General features: G+C 42.4%; 4 protein-coding genes across 5 annotated transcripts in view; 2 read left to right on the forward strand and 2 right to left on the reverse strand.

Annotated features, from left to right (window-relative positions):
- Window positions 1–457: 457 nt before the first annotated feature.
- Window positions 458–5,118, reverse strand: neu4 (sialidase 4). 2 transcript variants are annotated; one of them, XM_050032967.1, is made up of 4 exons: window positions 5,065–5,118; window positions 4,384–4,636; window positions 3,403–3,658; window positions 458–3,025 (listed from the first exon to the last, which is right to left on the reverse strand). In XM_050032967.1, exons 2-4 carry the CDS (start codon window positions 4,582–4,584, stop codon window positions 2,001–2,003), a joined length of 1,482 nt encoding a protein of 493 aa, XP_049888924.1. In that variant the 5' UTR covers window positions 4,585–4,636; window positions 5,065–5,118; the 3' UTR covers window positions 458–2,000. The 2 variants fall into 2 exon arrangements, with proteins under 2 accessions (XP_049888924.1, XP_049888916.1); XM_050032959.1 differs by having other exon boundaries at window positions 4,818–5,099.
- Window positions 5,119–6,956: 1,838 nt separating this feature from the next.
- Window positions 6,957–11,361, forward strand: wdr53 (WD repeat domain 53). The gene is made up of 3 exons (XM_050033111.1): window positions 6,957–7,031; window positions 9,355–9,844; window positions 9,940–11,361. Exons 2-3 carry the CDS (start codon window positions 9,356–9,358, stop codon window positions 10,615–10,617), a joined length of 1,167 nt encoding a protein of 388 aa, XP_049889068.1. The 5' UTR covers window positions 6,957–7,031; window position 9,355; the 3' UTR covers window positions 10,618–11,361.
- Window positions 11,362–11,761: 400 nt separating this feature from the next.
- Window positions 11,762–15,852, reverse strand: srprb (SRP receptor subunit beta). The gene is made up of 7 exons (XM_050033183.1): window positions 15,631–15,852; window positions 15,166–15,260; window positions 14,947–15,024; window positions 14,775–14,857; window positions 12,949–13,085; window positions 12,777–12,831; window positions 11,762–12,673 (listed from the first exon to the last, which is right to left on the reverse strand). The coding sequence occupies exons 1-7, from the start codon at window positions 15,809–15,811 to the stop codon at window positions 12,463–12,465; spliced, it is 840 nt and encodes a 279-aa protein (XP_049889140.1). The 5' UTR covers window positions 15,812–15,852; the 3' UTR covers window positions 11,762–12,462.
- A 2,026-nt stretch (window positions 15,853–17,878) lies between these two features.
- LOC126403890 (collagen alpha-1(XXVI) chain) overlaps window positions 17,879–18,944 on the forward strand; it is a 31,684-nt gene continuing 30,618 nt past the window's right edge. Inside the window, exons 1-2 of the mRNA XM_050066713.1 lie at window positions 17,879–18,558; window positions 18,774–18,899. Of these exons, the coding sequence (XP_049922670.1) occupies window positions 18,386–18,558; window positions 18,774–18,899 (299 nt within the window). The 5' untranslated portion in view covers window positions 17,879–18,385. The remainder of the gene's footprint in view (window positions 18,559–18,773; window positions 18,900–18,944) is intronic.

Consider the following 18,944-nt stretch of genomic DNA (forward strand, 5'->3'; position numbering starts at 1 on the left):
CCCTCCCGTAAAAAGTAAAAGTAGCAGCGGGCGATTATTTTTGACAAAATTAAAGACAGTCACACCATACACTGATGCAGAAAAGGCAGAAACTGATGCAGGAAATAAAGTGTGACACTTAAAATTTCCTAGGGAAATCCCAAACTCCTGGTTTCATATGTGCCCACCCCATGTTGAAACCTTTGCCCTTGAAGCAGACATAATTGTGAACCATTCTCATAGGACATAAAAATCAGCAATTTAGTTGTGCTGAACTTGAATTAAATAAGTTTACTAACTTCACTTTGTATTGAACTAATTAGATTGCAACAACAAAACACACCCCTGTTCCCATTTAACGTGATGCTGCTGGCAAATGATCAGTACATGTGATGAGGAGTGCATGGTTACAAATGAATAAAATGAGAATACTTTTCAAGTCAAGTCAAACTTTATTCTTTGAGCACATTAAAAAACAACTGCAGCTGACCAAAGTGCTGAACAGGCACCAAATACCAAAACAGATGAGACAGAAGCCCAAAAACAATAAGAATACAGGAAAACAATAAACATAATAGAGAACAAAATGCAGCACCACTGAAGATGAAGTCAGTTAAGGTGTTAGGCTCAATTGTTCGTCAATGAGAAGAAGTTGGTCTTCAACAGTGACTTAAAGGTTTCTGTAGTCTGAGCAGTTTTATTTGAGCAGGAAAGCTGTCCCAGAGTTTAGGGGCAACCACCGCTTTAGAAAACAGTGCTTCATGTTTTCTAAAGCAGCGTCAGACTCTCATCTTGGAACATAGAGCCTTGAACCAGTCTTTTCCTGACTGATTTTATTCTCTATTCTTGTTTCTCCTAAAACCTTTTTCTCCTGAACTTTTGCCAACTGTTTTTGGAGCACCAAAATATTCCCAGCAGATAAGACAGGAAACTTTTATGACACTTAATGTGTTCTACAAAATTAAAATTAACAAATGATAAACATGAAAACAAACATATCGAACAAAAACGCTTTTTATCATTACTGAGTCGCACTGTGTTGCAGTTAAAGAAGGAATACTTGACCCACAAAATGAGCATTAGTGACTGAGTCATGCCATGTCCTGAATTTGTGAAGACAATTTTTATTCATGCCACCACAGAAAATAGCGAACATACTGATTTATTTGATCGTAAGTGCTATATCGTAGGCAACTGGACTTGCTTGTGTTTCAAGGCCCTCATCCAAGAGGCTTCTTCAGTTCTAAATGACTGGTGCGGAGTTGCAGGCTTTAAACTCTGTGTGGGTGTGACCCCTTGCAGAGTCGTAGGGGTCACATGTGAGCTCTTGGTTACAATGTGACCTAAACGACTCGGAAACTAAGAGCTCACATGGGAGTGTATGACTGAATAAATGAGACTAGGATAATACTGCATGAGTTGTATGAGCGCTTGTAATGGAACTTTCTGTGCTCATTTCCATTGAGGCATGCAAGACAAAAGTTTTCCTCATGAATACAAGGTAACCCAGCATTACTAATTGATGCACAAATTGTCATTTAGTGGGTAAGGTATACCTTTAATGTAAGTGAAATCCATTGCATATAGAAACATCACTCATAAAAATAATCCCTCTTGTTGATAGTGTGCACAATATTCTTTATTACACAGTGGATGAACACTCTGTGGCCACTTCATTAGGTACACCTGTACTACTCTGTCATAGATTAGACATCATTTAAGTAGACTTGTATATACAGTTGTGGGCTATTAGATTTTACAGGTGTATCTACTAAAGTGGCCACTATGTGTGTATCCAAAGTTACTGGAAGACACTTTGTGTTACAGGCTCAACTAGATTTACCACTCTGCAGTTGTATGTGCCCGCGCCAGTCAAGTTTCTCTTACAAATTTGAAGAAATTCCCCTTTGAGGTGTTCTTGAGATATCATGTTCACAAGGATGGAAAGGACGGACGGACAACCCAAAAACATAATGCCTCCTGCCACAGCTTTCGCCGGCGCACAGGCATAAAAACTTCATTCAACACACAGAGCACATCTCAGTGAGCTTGCTCTTTTTCCTCCTCTTCTTCACACGAGGAACCTGATGAAAAACTGGAGCCCTTTGAGCGTCGTGTCTCCTTGTACAGTCTGTCTCTTGATTCTGTCGTCTTTCACATTCATGAGTGTTATTCCCCAGCTGCGCCTCCCGGGGCAGATTATCAATGAGCTCGTACAGGGTGAAGATGCTGAAGCAGATTTCATCGTAGGCTGTGCTGGTGCCGCACTCAAACAGGCAGGCGAAGGCCACAGCAGGCGGTGCACCAGGTAAGGGGGTCAACTCTAGATAGGCGAGGTCAGAGTAGGCGCTGGGGCCCTCATAGATCACCCAGGGGCCACGCCAACTGTCTGGGTCACGGGGAAACAGGCTGAGGAACACACCCAGATCCTTGCGTGCTGTGGTCCATGTTGGGTGGGAGTATACGACCCAGGTGGGGGTGAGGAAATCTGGATGATTGGTTGGCGAGGGGGCGGTGGAAGCAGAGGTGGTGATGTTTGGAGACGGCGAGATGGTGTGATTAGAGTTTGTCATGCAGGACGTCCAGTGTCTGGAGTGATGCACAGGTTGGTGCAAGTGTTGGTCAAGAGAGTGATATAAATGTAACGGGGCAGGAAATCCCACAATGCTGCCATGACAACCATTTCGAGGCTCCACCAGCCGCTGCACCAGCTGCCCCTCCTGAAACACAGCTCCATCATCCAGACTGAGGGCCTGCACTCTGTATCCCAGAGGACTGCGCGCATTACAGTACAACACATTGGTCCCGTCCTCTTCATCCACAGACACCATTTGACACTCCAAGCTCTCCGGCACTGGCACCGCCTCCCCGAAACGCCAGGTTCGCCCATGGGTGTCACTGTGGAAGCAGAAGGCGTGGGGACTGGTCTGGCAGAGCTGCCCGAAGCACTCTTTGCACTCAATGTGGTAGGCGTAGGCAGGAATCAGGAGACGGCCGGACTTCAGTTGGATGCCGTGGCCCGGGCCGAGAGCAAATGTGGCCCATTCTGCAGGGACACATTCAGAGGACACACATGGATGAACATAAGGGGTCAATACATGATACTTAAAGGGTAGTTTCACATAATTAAGTATTACTTAAAAATATATCTCACAATATCCTTACATCTTAACACTGAAACTGTTTTGGGCCAGTGTTATTTTCCCAATCTCTTACACTGAAATCAAGTTAGGGAGGGATCTTATTTAGTCAGGACGGAGAGTATGGACAATTACAGCGTCCTAAAACAATTTCAGTGTACATAATGAGCATGTGACTATTGTTTTGAGCCATAAAGGCTTTGTACAACTTTTTACACATATGCAGCATTGATGTCAGTGTTTTAAGTTCCCTTAAAAAGACAACTTCCTGTGTTTCCCTGACCTTTGATCGTATCTCCTATGACCCTTTTGGTGAGGTCGGTGAGATGACTCCAGGTGTCTCCATCGTCGGTGCTGCAGATGTAGCACAGACGGGTCACGTTCTTCCCCGTCACCAGCTGATAGGACTCTGAGGTGTGGCCGAGGACAGCGATGAAGAACAAGAAGAGAGTACCTGTGAACTCATCGTACACTGGGCATGGGTTCATGGAGCGGTGGCCTGGCAGGAAAGCAGTGCCCAGGACACGCATGTCCTCCCACTGCAGACAGAGAGAGGAGAAAAGGAGATAAGAGAAGAAGAGCGTAAAATACCACATTATGTTTAAGCAGATCGAGTCCCTGAGAGGCAACAAAGACAAACCCAAAGCAAAGGTGTCTGTAACATTTAAATTAAAGGGGCAGTTCACATATTTTCTCCCCTTTGACAAAGTAGCCTCATCTTTTTTTCACTTAAATCTTTATTAAAACATTTTTTTGTGAAATTGACATGTCAGTTAAAGAAGCATAATAAAAAGATGAAATAAGTGAAAAACAACAAGAGCTAATGAGACAAAGACTGCTTGGGTAAATCCACATTATTACAACCTTAAGGATTAGTGTATCTATTGATAATTATTCCAGTCCAGTGTCGTCTTTCTGAGTCAATTTTTCCCATTTTTTTTCTAGTTGTGCTTCTTGTAGTCTCAGTATTTTGGAATCAGTAGTCTGTCAATTAAAAAGATTTCTTCCACAGTTGTTAGCCATTGGTCCTTCGTGGGTGGTGTTTCTTTACACTGATTCCTATTGATAGCTTTCTTGCTTGCTCCTAGAAATATTTTGATCAAATATCTTTAACTAGCAATAACATCTTCTTCAGAAAATGTACATAGATAAAGCACTAAACACCTGTTAGTACGTGGTGGTCTATATCAAAAGAGGCTGCACATTTTAAAGAAGCTACTTTAGTCTTTTCAGGGCACGACAGACCCAGTGGCTCAACACTGACCTCCACGTAGTTCCTGTAGAAAGTGCCTTTCCTCATCACCAGCAGATGAGCCTCAGAGTCTGATGGGCTGAGTCTCTCCTCACAAAAGGCCAGGAAGGACCTGGAGCGGGGCAGGTAGAGCAGTGCTGGGACTCTGTACGTCACTCCGTTGGGCTCCTTGTGGAACAGCACCAACCTCGCTGGGAAATAGGGCGACCTCATACTCTCTGGTGTATAAATATTTTAAAGTAACTTCAAGTCTTCTGAGAAGGAGCTGGACAAAGATAAACACACATAAACGTATGTCTTTTACAAATAGGGAAATAGGTTAAAAAATACCTATATTGTTTAATAGTAGATATATAAATGCCTACAAGTCAAACTGTTACTGTAAACTGTAAACAGGGTTACAAATAATTGACACAATGAGTCTGACTCTAAGATATGTCACTTACCTTATTTCAGCCTTTACAATAGACCAAATAGAAATAGAAAAAGCATCCTGTAAGCGGTGTCTGTCCAGGAAACCTCCTGACAAATTCACACTGCCTATTTTGAACAACTGCTGTATTATAGAACACATATCTATTGGCTCAGTGAAACCTTCCTGTGCAATTGCATTATGAATTACACAGAAAGAGGAAGTAGCATCAAATGCAAGGGTCACGGGCAGAAAAAGATTAATGCCTGCAGAGTACTTACATTCAAAGTGCCCTGTTAGAGCTGCTGCTTCTCTGTGAGGATATACAGTATGTGTCAGCGTTTGAATGTTGGGTCGACAGTGTAATGTGTCTGTGTGTGTGTGTGTGTAATTAGTTTGTGGGGGTTTGAAAGCCATGGCCTCTCCTCTCTGTTCCCCATTCACTGCGGCAGTGTGGCATGCTGTTCACTGACCCAGAAATGGACTGCACTCATCAGATCTACAGCTTTGGATGAATCAGCAGAGAGCAGCTATTGTGGAAATGAAGGCCCACTGAACAATGATTTGATGATCTACCTCCTCTGTGTCCTGTGTGTGCTTTGTTCTCTCATTTTCTGCAGAATGTGTTGCAACTAATGCCTTTAAAGTAGGAGCCAATTTGTATGATATAACACCAAGTCAGTTAAACTTCAGGGATACCAATCTGTTCATTTAGAAAGCACAAGTGATTGTGAATCAGTTTCACCTGCTTTGGTGCAAATGAAAGTGACAACAGGTGCAATGGAGAGGCAAAAGCAAGACAACCCCCAAAAAGGGAATGGTTTTACATGTGGTGGCCACAGACAGTTGCTCTCTCCTCATCCTTCCTGACGGATTCTTCTCTAGCTTTGTGTTCTGCTAGTGTCCTTGTCACTACTGGCAGCATGAGGCGGTACCTGCAGCCTAATCAGGTTGCACAGGTAGTCCTGCTGTGTCTCCCAGCACAGTCTCAAGAGCATGGAGGAGACACCAGGAGACCAGCTGTTACACAAGGGGAGCTGGACAGGGCCGTAGAAGGACATCAACCCAGCAGCAGGACCAGTATCTGCTCCTTTGTGTGAGGAGGAACAAGAGGAGCACTGCGAGAGCTCTACAAAATGACCTCCAGCAGGCTACTGGTGTGCATGTTTCTGACCAAACTGTCAGAAACAGATTCCATGAGGGTGGCATGAGGGCCTGACATCCTCTAGTGGAACCTGTGCTCACAGCTCAGCACCGTGCAGCTCAATTGGCATTCGCCAGAGAACACTAGAATTGGCAGGTCCGCCATTTGCGCCACGTTCTCGTCACAGATGAGAGCAGGTTCACACTGAGCTCATGTGACAGGTGTGAAAGAGTCTGGAGACGGTGTGGTGAACGTTATACTGCCTGTAACATCACCCAGCATGACCGGTTTGGCGCTGGGTCAGTGATGGTCTGGGGAGGCATATCCTTGGAGGGTCACACAGACCTCCCTGTCATAGCCAACAGTACCCTGACCCTGTACCCTGTTAGGTACCAGGATGAAATCCTCAGAGGGATTGTCAGACCTTATCCTGGTGCTGTGGGCCCCTGGGTTCCTCCTGGTGCAGGACAGTGCCCGGCCTCATGTTGCCAGAGTGCGTAGGCAGTTCCTGGATGACGATGGTATTGATGCTATTGACTGGCCCTCTTGTTTCCCTGACCTAAATCCAATTGAGCAGCTATGGGGCGTTATGTATTTGTGCATCTGACGCTGCCAAGTACCACCACAGACTGTCCAGAGCTCACTGATGAGAGTGCATACAGGCATGTGGGGGCCATACACAATACTGAGTCACATTATGAGGTGCCATGATTAAATCAACACAAGGTGGATCAGCCGATGATTTAAATTTTTCCAATTTAATTTTTGGCTTGATGTTTGAGGTGTCAAAATAAAGAGAAATAGAAATCTTTACCACAGTCCCTGTTCCTTGTTACTATTAATAAATTTATGATCACACTCTTCATGCTCAAAACCTACAAAGATATACTTACGGTCAATTACAATATTATACTTAGTTTATTATTACTATTATATTATTATTATTATTATTATTATTATTATTGTTATTATACCTAGTCCCTCAGTTGAGACGCTAAACGCAGGACATTAAAAATAAAACACCTTACGCTCATACATGACGTCATCAACGAGCGACCCGACCCCACATGGCAGGCTGCTGAAGTTTTGACATAACTTGCTAAGGTAGCGTAATTCTGCCGTCTTGACCTTATCGATAATGTCACAGCACTGATATATATTATTTTAATCAGCAGACAAACAAATGTTTATTATCGCAGTCAGACCGTCAGCTGGACAGGAAGTTACGTGTTAGCTTTTAGGCTAACAAGTTAGCAGAGCTGGAGCTTGTTTGGTTTCGTCAGGTTTGACATTTGCAGTCTGTTGTCGCTCCTCCTGCAGAAACCATTTTATCTTTAAATGTCTGTCATGTTTGCCCGTCTTTTTAGAAAATAGGAGTGTAAACGCTGATGTTTGTTTTTGATGTTTTTTCTCATGTAAACATGAAAACATCCATCATCAGTTGTTAGTTAATTATTAGCAGTGGTGGAAGTACCAGTAGTGCACCGTGAAAATAACGTTACTCCACTACAAGTAAAAGTCATGCGTTCAAAACTTGACCTGATGTACGTGTTATGAGCTATATATACTTTAAGTGTAGAAAGTAACGTTACTCATTGTGCTGTAATGTGTTCCTGTCAGTGTTTACTATCACAGTAGCCTATGTGTTGGATTAGTGTCGCTGCTGCATTAGTGTGTATGTTGCATTTTAGATGTTGCTGTAGATGTTTACCAGTACTGACAATAACCACAATACTTAAAAATTGAATATTTATATCATGTAAATAAAACACATATAATAATACTGTGTAAATAATCCAGCTCCTTTTAATTTTTGTTGTTGCTTCCATTCAGGGGTGTGCCACATCATCTCGTTTAAGATAATACCAGTATAATTTTAATATCATATGAAAAATTCATGTCATGATACTTGCGATATTTAGACTTGTTGACAAATTGACGTGATACTGTAACCCATGGCAACAACAAGCATGGCTGTACTCTTCTGAACAGTTATGGTTACAGACTCACTGTCCACCTCCCTACACACATATTTTGAGTGTAATTAATTAGAAAAAAGAGAAAAGACACATGATAATCAAAAGTTAGGAATTTGACAAATAGCATCTTATTTTTGATAATACAGGGTGTCTACAGGTCCTTACCAACAATAAGGCCTTAAAAGTCATTAAATAGTCTTACATTTGAATTTGTAAGGTCTTAACTACTAGAAATATTTGATCTATTTTCCTTTATCGGTTTTTTAATTTCTTTTTGTGAAAATGAGTGAAGCCTTTCTAAGTAAAAGTCCACATTTCTAATGTGACAGATCTTTAAAAACTATTATACTGTCTGTTACTTCATACTTGCCCTTACCTGTTGGCAAAATGTAGACTGACTGAACTCACTGTAATAACCACATTCCTACATAACACTTACCTCTGCACAAGACCGCATATATCTACTGCTTGCCTGCAATGCTTAAATAAGTAAAACATGATTTTAAAACATGATGACGTCCTGAATTTGGCTAAAAGGTGTCTTGAACGGGTCTTAAAAAGCGTTAAATTTAACTGTGTGATACCTGTAGATGCCCTGTTATTATTAGAATACTGTGATCATGAACTCTTTCGGCCATGAGAATCGTGTAGTGAAAATAATAATATATGTCAGCTCTACAACACATAAAGAAACACGTCATCCTTCAGTTCATCACAAACATTCAAAATCAACACATCAGGAGATACATGGTTTTCTCTGGACAGGAAGGGGCTGTAATCTGAAAAGTAACTCAAGTTGTCAGACAAATGTAGTGAAGTAAAAAGTACAGTATTTACCTCTGAGAGTGGAGCAAAAGGATGCTGTAAAGTTGTATAAAATGGACATACACAAGTACCTCAGCTTTGTACCTAAGTTACATTCCACCACTGATTATTAGATACATCTAGCTAAAACTAATTAGGAGTACTAAACAGCCCTGCAATAAATCTGACCTTCAGGAAGGTTATAATCAGTTAAGTGCTGCAGTCGATGTTTATTTTCATTATTAAGTATTCGGCTAGTTATTTATTGAATAATTTACTTTATTTTTAGTCAATGAAATACCAGAAAGAGTGGACATTGCTCTGCCGAGCACAAATTGACATATTCAGATTTCTGTTTTTGTTCAATCAACTGTCAAAACCCCCCAAATATATTTAGTTTACTTGCATAGAAAAAGAGCAGTCAGTGTTATTTAAAAAGCTTTAATGTGTAATGATTAACTCTGGCTTGTAAAACAAACTGCCATTAACTGATTGTCAAATTGCCGGCGGTTAATTTTCTGTTGACCACTTAATTATTAATCTCAGTTTTAAATCAGCATTTGTTGAAACTGTTCTTCGAGAAATGTTGACTCGAATTTATAGTCAATGTTGAGGCTGCAGTTTAATATTCGTATCTTTCTCAGCATGGCCAGGCAGTGGTCTGAGGGCCACTCCACATCCATCCTGTGTGTTGGAGCGTCTCCAGGCCCCGAGGGTTTCCTCGCCTCAGGCTCTGAGGGTGGAGAGGTCACGGTGTGGAGCCAGGAGGGGACCATCATAGGCCGTCTCACTCTCCCCGGCAAAGACGACATCACAAGTGTTGTGTTTTCACCCGCCGCTCTGGGCCAGCTGTACGTGTCACATGGGGAAGCGGTGAGTGTACTCGACCCACGAAACCTGAAGAGTCCTGTAGAGGAGTTTCAGGGTGCAGGGGAGGAGGAGATCAATGCGTTGGCGCTGAATGAGACAGGAACAGCCCTGGCGGTGGCTGATGACAGCGGGGCGGTGCGGGTACTGGAGCTTCCTGGGGGAAAAGTGTGCAGGACTCTTCGTAGACACACGAACATCTGCTCCTCGGTGGCGTTTCGGCCTCACAGGCCCAATAACCTGGTGTCTGCTGGCCTCGACATGCAGGTAGGGGAGGGGACCATTTGTGTTACGTACTAAGACAACATTTGACAACATTTATTTCCCAATGTTAATTTGTTTCACCTTTCTTGTGGCTTCAGGTGATGCTGTGGGGTCTGCAGAAGACACGCCCTCTTTGGACTGTCAACCTCCAAGATGTAGCAGAGGAAGAGGACGACCATCAGCAGCGTCCCGGTCAGCTTTTCAACCCACCACTGATCCACTGTGTTTCTGTGGCAAGCTGTGGGAACATTTTGAGTTGTGCAGCAGAGGACGGGCGGGTGCATGTGATGCGGATCGGCAGTGGCTCCAAACTGGAACAGCAGGGAGCGGTCAAGGCCCACAGTCAGGGCGCCTCACAAGCCCACTTTGTTAGTTTCCTCTCCCACCCTCACTGGCTCGTCACTGGGGGGAACGACGGCCAGGTCGCTCTGTGGGATCTCAGTAAGCACCCAGTGGTGACTCCTGAGGCAAAGAGCAAAACTGGAGTGACAGCAGCCCCGCGCAGGAAGGGTAAGAGCAAGGCGAGGCGGAAAGAACAACCACAGGATAAAGCAAAGACGACACCGAAGGCTGAAGCAGAGAAAGAAGTGGAGGTGGAGGATGAGGTGGCAGAAAGTGCAGAGAACGTGACGGAGGACAAGTCTGGACCCAAACTGAGCATCAGTCACGGGGACAAGGTGAACTGGTTGTGTCCTGCTGTGCTGAAAGGAGAACCCAGTGTGGTGGTGGCAGATCAGAGCTCCAGTCTGACAGTCTACCCTTTGTCTCCGATATAGATTCACACACTGAACATGTTCTTTCATTTTTTTTTGGTCTTGTCATCGCAGCACTGCAACTAACGCTGACTTTCATTATCGATTAGTCTACTGATTATTTTCACGGTTAATTGTTCATCAATAAGATGTCCCAAAAATGGGAAGAATGCATATCACAATTTCCCAGAGCCCAAAGTGACGTCTTCACATTGTTTCTTTTGTCTGACCAGTAGTCCAAAAATCAAAGACTCTTCATTTACGATCATAAATGACAAAGAAAAGCAGCAAATGTTCACATTTAAGAGGCTGGAATCAGTAAATATTTGACATTTCGCTTAAATAAACAAATGAAATGCTCAATCAATTATTGAAATAATTGCCGATTAACTTTATTTCAACCCACTAATTGATTAGTTGTTGCAGTTCTTGTTTTGCTTTGCCTTATTTTTGGTTTACCTTGTTAAATTTGGTATTCACTCCTGTGATAGATGGTTAGAATTGGCAGCTTCATTATTTGGACTTCTTTTGACGGTAGGATTTTGCTCTTTTAATAAAGCCTGAACCTAAATACAATTTAACTGGTGTTCCAGAAAGCACTGAACAGTGGAAGCGAGATCACAGAAATATGTGTTACTATTTTTCAACAAAGTAAATGTGTAATTGTTTTTCGGGTCTCATAAAACTCCAGATTTACACATTGAATATGGTTCATTTGGGTATTTTGTGCATGTGTGGTCCTATAAAAAAGGTCATCCTTTGAAAATATGTTGCAGTATGTGCATTTTTTTGGACAATAAAAACTACCACATTACAGACCGAGGAAAGCTGCACGTTAAACTGAGTCTGCTGCGCTTTGGAAAAGTAAAAACACATCTCAGTGGATACCAGGAGCCAAAGAGAGAGAAGACAGACATTTGAAAACAGTGCTGTGACACAGATTACACGACAACACTTCTAACTGGTTTGGGTTTTGTGGTGAGCTTGTTCTCGGAGACATGGTGCCATTTTAAAAAATGTGATCTGGCACTCAGCTACCCTCCATGTCATGGTGTGATGTACAATTAAGATTTCTCTCTGTACGTGTTGATTAAATCATGTTTGCTGCTCATTAATCATAACAGGCTGAAATCAGGTAAGAAAATGTGCTGTTCCATCAGCATCACCATCAAGCATCAAAAAATTTATATTGTCAGTTTTTTAAACAAGCCAGACAAACACAAAATCTAAATAAATCCATACATTCATTGCAGATGCACTGAACTCACTGAACACTTTCAAACAAGTAAACTCATTTTTTTTTTTGAAAACAAGCAAGACACTTTTCTATAAGAATATCGGAGAAAAGGCACACGGCCGACAGTCCAAGTTAATTCATGATCAATTCATGCCCTTCTGTGTTCACAAGGCAGCTTAGAAGTCAGAGTAGCTGAAACAAGTTTAAAACAAATATGGTGAAAATCTGTGACAGCCTATGATCGCTTTAAGTTGCAGCAACAGCAAATGTTCTTTCTAAACAAGCCAAATAAAGCGCTTTAAGGTGGATGTTCACAGTAAGATTTACACTGGAGAAATCATTTCTCAGCACAGCAGAGCAACCTAACAAACTGCTACATCATTTTCTATTTCATTACTTTCAGTCTTTTTGGTGTTTTTTGATTGGATACGTCACAAAAGTCTTTCCACCTTTCATGTAATTACGCTTTACACTGACAGCCAGCACAGATCGGACCAGCTGGTTGCTCCTGGAAAATAAATCCTCCACTGAGATGCCTCATCCCTCCTCTGATTGCTGAGGTGACGGTGTACGTTGATCTGAGGTCTGTGCTTTGAGTCAGACTCCGCACTGAGGATGTTATGTTGCTGATTTTACAGTTTAGCGAAGCTCTTCTCCAGGCTCTCAATGTCTGCATCCCCCTCTTCACCCTTGCTGCCGCGAGCGCTGCACTCCAGGAACTCCACCTTCATTGGCAGCTGGCTGAACTCAAAGTCCTTGCCCTTTTTCCCCAGATACACACTGCCGCCCACAGAGCCGTCCTGAGAGCTCAGGGCTGCAGAGCGCGTCACGCGCAAGGTGTTCCTATGAGTCAAGAGACCGGGTAGACGTTATGTCTCAAATCAAAGGCTCAGGAAGTAGTGTGCGTCCACAACAAATCAAATACAGCAAATATATAGTTACTTACAGTTCCTTTTCCAGCTGCTGCTGAATCAGTTTAGCTGATTTTGCCATGGTGATATCTGTAAAATACAAAGACCAGTGAATGAGGGTGATCTCTAGGCTGAAGGCTATAAATGTAGAACAGAGGCAGAATGTAGAGAACTGGGTAATTTTCTAAACAAAAAGGGTTGTTGAACCTTGTTTGTTGCATGCCACCAGCAAAGCTGGGGCGTTCCTGGAGATCACAGTGTCCGTCAACAACATGTAGAGGAACTCTGCCACGTCTCGCACCTCCTTCTGGAAGATAGCGGCGTCCACTACAAACACAATCGCTCTGAAAAGGCAAAACAGAGAGTGACGGTGAGATAAGGAAGTGTGTCAGTCAGGTCACTGGTGACTTAGCATGTTTCACACTTGGTCCTTCTCAGCCCTCTAAGCAGACTCAGAGCTGTGACTCAGCATTTTTGTGCATATGTGAACATGCACTGGGACACTTGACAAAACGGACAGAACCACATCGGCCTGTAATGCTTGCAAGGACGCATGATGAGGAGTAGTTTGTTCCACAGAAGATACTGCACGTCTCCAGATGTTTTCCTCCAAGTTAAGTTAATCTGAAAGCGAGTGACTTCATAACTACACTGCAGTGCCACGTCAAAATAAAAACAGAACTATGTCAATGTATGTTATATATAGGCTATAGTGTGAACAGGAAAAGGACTGAGGCCCATTCAGAGCTGACATTGAAAAGAAAAGAGAACTGAGTCCTCTTTCAAATGAACTGACAATGTGAACACAAAAAGAACTGAGTCCCATTTCTGTTGGTCCACTTTAAGAGGACTGAGTTTGGTTCATTTAAAAGGACTAAATGTGAAAACACCCCTAATCTCACTGCTAGACATTCAGTAATGTTATTCAGACAGGTTGTCCTGAGACCTGTACTACAAGGCCAGTTCAACTTACCCAGGATATCTTTTCATTATCTGGCATGACTAACCCTAACACTGGCCCTCTGGATAACAGGTACTACAAAGCTGGTTATCAACTAGTTCAGTCAACTCTGGGTTTTCCCATCCAGCCACAAGCACATTCATGTGAAAGAAGTGGGGGGTGTAAATTACAAGTGATATCATCAGCACCATAAATGAAGTAGGCTGCTTCATATGATATGAGATGAAATGGAACCAAAAGTGTCTGTGACTGCGAGACAGTAAAATGTAAATGGTGTGGGATGTTAACCGAAAATGTAGAAACATTGAAAATACTATCCAAAAATTCACAGTCAATTCACTTAAATTACATGTAGGTATCACAAAGCTATGTGGGACATAAGTATAGGGTATTTTTCCTATTTAGTTGGATGATGATGAAGACGTCACATAAAACACTTTAACACAATGCCAGACTGTTTCTGCTACTGAAGTAAGGGGTGACTGATGATATCTATTTGACCGAAATGTTGCCTTTACGGGAGACAATTAACAGCGTGCGGCTTATTTTTCTTATAAACTACTTTTTTTTTTTTTACTAGTTCTTATCACACAGGTGTTTCATGTTATTTTGAGCCTTGGTGATGTAATCAGAGTAAACTAGCAACACTATCACTGCAGGCTAAACTTAACTTTGCATATGTTAAAGTCCTGCTAAAATCATGTGTTAAGTGTTGTAAACAATCTCCATTTGTTAGAAGCTCTGTTTTAAAACCAGTGGAAATAGAGCCCTGGAACAATGAAGTGATTTTATTGACCTATAACATCATATAGGCTCCTCTTTATTACTGAAACTCCAGACTTTTGTCTATGATTACTTTTTTCTTCAGTGATCTGTTTGGTCAGAGGTCAGAATGTTGACTGGCTGTGAGCCGCTACTCTGAGGTTAACCTGCTCCGGGGCAGGTTAGCTGCTCAGCTTAAGTTACCGCTGTGATTTATCCAGGTAAAAAGAGACCCAGCTTCATAGTATTGAAAACCCAGAGTTAACCCTGATGTTATCTCGCTAACTCCAAATCCTGCCTCTGTTCTCACCTGGCTGCAGATTTGAACTTCTCCAGGTACTGAGAGCGCAGACTGTCATGTCCTGGCAAGTCAATCAGAGTCCAGGTGCTGCCCTGTGTACAGCAGGGAGAGGGGACACTTGTAAACCATGCTCATCAAGGACCGGATGTAACCAGATGATAATAAACTGTCCTTAACTCACCCTGTCGTTTTTGGCTTTGTATGGAGCACTGCTGTCAGTGATGGAGGTCTGTGTGCGCTTGAACTTCCCTGATAACAGCTGCCAAAACACAAAGTGCACAGTCAGTTACATAAAGCAGATTAACTCCGCATCATTCTCTCATCAGCTCAGCAGCTGAGCATCATCCTCTGACAGGCAACGTGGCGATGGACACACCACGTTTGAGTTGCATCAACTCACCCGGCTGAACAGGAGGGTTTTCCCGGCGTCACACAGTCCGACCAGCAGCACAGCACTGCGGACGGTTTTACTGGAGAGAAAGTACTTCAGAAACACTGGAGAGAGAAAGCAGAGAAGCGGGTCATTAACTTATTAGTATCCACAACCCACTGTCCTGTTATCTGCCGACAGAAGATAGTCAATAAAGTTGGATGACTTTAGTAGGAAATGCTGATAAGCTGCGTAACTGACAGATGCTTGCGTTAGCTTAGCTGTTAGCTTCTTCGCTTGCTAATTCGGCTATTGGCTTTTGACGCACACACTCTTTAAATAGCTGTCCTTCAAATATTTAATGCCAACGCTGAATGCACTGCTGACAAAACCGCTTTCCAACACTAATAAATTGTAGCTAACCATGCTAAGCTAAGCTAAGCGCTTGGCCTAGCCTGCTAAGCTAACGTTAGCATGCTAACGGTAACTTCCTACCACAGGTGATGATAATAACCGCCAAAGCGACGATAACTCCGATCAGAAATACGGGGTCCTGGTCTTCCAGTTGTTGTCGCAGAGATTCAATGTAAGGCTCAAATGGGTTTTCTGCCATTTCCACGTCTGCTTTCTCCCCCATGTTGCCACCGGTGCTGTCTGCCTCCATCTGTCCGCTCATGCCAACCTGAGAGTGGGACACGTCTCCTTCTCCCTGCAGCCGGTAGGGAGCCTGGAGGGTCAGCAGAGGGCGCTGCTGGCCTCCTGGTGAAGTTTATTCCCACACTGGTTTCTAAACTGGTGGAGTGCTGGAACCAGGCAGTGGGCCCCCAGTAACACCAGACAAATACCAGTTGGATTTCACCTTTAAATATGGAGGCAAGTATTCTCAAAGAAGTAAATAAATAAATGTCAAGAGTCACAAAAATACTGACTTAGGCCAAGTCAAAAACAGTGGTGGTAAAGTACATTTACGCAAGTACAGTACCATTTTGAGGTACTTTTACTTTACTTGAGTGTTTCAGTTTTATGCTATTGTACTTTGCTACTTTTCAGAGGGCATTATTCCACTCTTTACTGCGCTACATTTACCTGACAGCTGTTTACAGACTCACATTTTACATACAAAAAATATGATCACTTATTAAATAGAAGCTGTACTATCCTTTAAAGCAGGGAGGGAGCAGCTTCTAATGTTTCTGAAGTTTATAATGAGGAGCAACCATTGTGGAAGGCCATACTGGATACTAATAGTAAAATACCAACTTTTCTAAGAATCTTGAGACGGACTCTCGTTTAACCTGTAGATCCACAGCTCACAAACACACACATAAACCCTCTGTAATCATTACCCCTTTGTATCTTCTTTTCTTTCCATTTATTTTCTCACCCAGTTTAAGTTCCCTTGCAGATGTGTAAGTTAAGTATACTACCTTGATGTTTATTTGCCAGGAAATTCAATAAAAGGGTTTGGCACTTAACCAGGGTTCCCCAGAAAAATGGGGGACAGTTTATGTTCACTATTTAATTCATTATAGAAGGGAGCCACAGGTGAGCAAGGACCATAAGAGTGACTATTCCAATCACAGGTTTCACTTTCTCCATCTTTATCATCTTTAACTATGGAATTCTGATCTTAATCATATCTAATAGTCAAAATCTTTTCAGATGGAGGTCTCTCTGAAACAAAAAACTGACACGAAAAAGGTTGAGAACCTCCGGACTAAAGTATTTAAACTGTGCTGTTCCTGGACCATTCAGTCCAAGAAGTACGTCCGCTTTAATGCTTCAAGTACATTTAGCTGTTATACTTTTGTACTTTGGTTGTGAAATCTTAAATGTAAGACTTTTACTTCTCACAGTCAGACTGCAATCAGAGTATTTGCACAGAGTGGTACTGCTACTTTTGTGCAACTATCAATCATGGAATAGAGTATCTGTATAAATAAAAGGTGCATATAGTGTAGGCTACATATATTTTATATTATTTTATTCTTATTCTATCTCATTGGTATTTTTGTCATATTTCTGTTCTTATTTATCATGCTATGACTTTTTTTCCTTAACGCTCTTGCTTCTGACTGTTGAGCTGCTCTAAGGTGTGAATTCTGCCAGTATAGGATTGATTAAGTCCTTATCTTATCTTATCTTATCTTATCTTATCTTATCTTATCTTATCTTATCTCTTTTACTTAAGTAAAATATATGAGTACTTCTTCAAAAAGTAGTCAAAATTGTGACTTAATTAAAAAATATGAAGTAATAACTTTACCTCCAAAGTCAAAAGAGTGAGGATTACTGTGAAGTAATCAATGATAAAATTGTTTGATTTGGTCAAAATTATGTGAATATTAGTGAGATACATGGTGAAAATTTTGACTTTAATCAAAATTATGATATAGTATCAGTAGTCAAAGTTGTAATCAGATTTATTCTTCTTGGAAAAAAGGGCTTCCATATTTAGCACCATGTGTCTTGCTAATTGCCCAAAATGCATCTGTTAACTTAAAGCAAAGCATTAAATGTGCTGCCATTGTGTAATCGTCTAGTCTTTAAACAGCAGGCTGTTGGCAGCAGTCTCAGATGTTAGTTCACTCTCCTAAAGGCAAAGTAGCCTGCTATTATTTGACAAAGTGGTGAACATGAACAGAGACCACATCAGACTATTGTAAAATCATATGTCATCGTTCATATCTGTCTCTGTTAGCCGCGGCTTATGTAGACTTTAAGTAAATAGGTTTAATGGATCGTCCATTGAGGCATTAATCAGGGTAATAAAGGCAATACACATGAAAGTGTGTTAGAGTTCAGTAACTGTGAATCCACTGTTGGTCATCACACTCATATCATGGGACCTATATGAAAACTGAAGGGTGGTGGTTTCTCGATCGGGACCAGATGCGCCTTTACGCACTCCGTCTCCAGCCTCACCCTCAGCGCGCTTTTTACGCACACTGGATATTTGACTCCTCAGCCCTCGGCACGATGTCAAACGTCAGAAAACCGCATTATTCTATAGGAAGAGGCTGTGTGTCATTCATCTTGGGCTCTTGAGAGGGCCAGTTTGTTTCTCGTCGGGAAGGCGAAATGACCAACTCATTCATGGTTACATCGGGGTTTTCTTAGGGTTTCTTTCCCCCGCTCCACTTCAGATACTGTAGATCTGTCAAAGAGGGATTTATAACTTCGGGATTTACTTGAAAAGAATCGTGGGTATCTGCGGATATCTCTGTAAGGGATAAATCAAAAGGACACGATGGCGTTGTCGTTCCTGTACGCGCTGTGCATGTGGATAAGTTTAGTTGGTCTCTCACTGGAAACAGGGTTTGTTTATCACTTTCCAGGCATCACTCTGCAGCGACAGCGCATCAAATCGGAACAGAGCGGCAACACTGGATCGCCAGGTACCGGGTCCCGGACACAGCTCAGGTGAGCACACTGGGGATGGCGCCTTTTCTCTGCAGAAGTTGTAGAAATATAATCCTGATTATGTGCCCTCAGCAGAAATGAATTTACTGCAGCTCTGCTAAATGTTCACATGAGTGTTTCAGTATGTTATTTTTTCACATGTTCACATTATTGGCATTGATTATTTCTCTCATAAAGTATTAATAAGAGTGAAATCACCTCCATTTGTATTTTAGGAACTGGTGTCAGTATACTGTGACCAGAACAGTGTCCTGTCAGGTGCACAACGGGACAGAAACCACAGTGCAGAGAGTGTTTCAGGGCTGCCGGTGGCCCGGACCCTGCTCCAAAGTCCAGATCAGGTACTTTTAAAGTCCCCACAGCTACCCCCCCCCCCCCCCCCCCCC

This window comes from Epinephelus moara, chromosome 2 (assembly GCF_006386435.1).
Source record: "Epinephelus moara isolate mb chromosome 2, YSFRI_EMoa_1.0, whole genome shotgun sequence".
Classification (NCBI taxonomy): Eukaryota; Metazoa; Chordata; class Actinopteri; order Perciformes; family Serranidae; genus Epinephelus; species Epinephelus moara.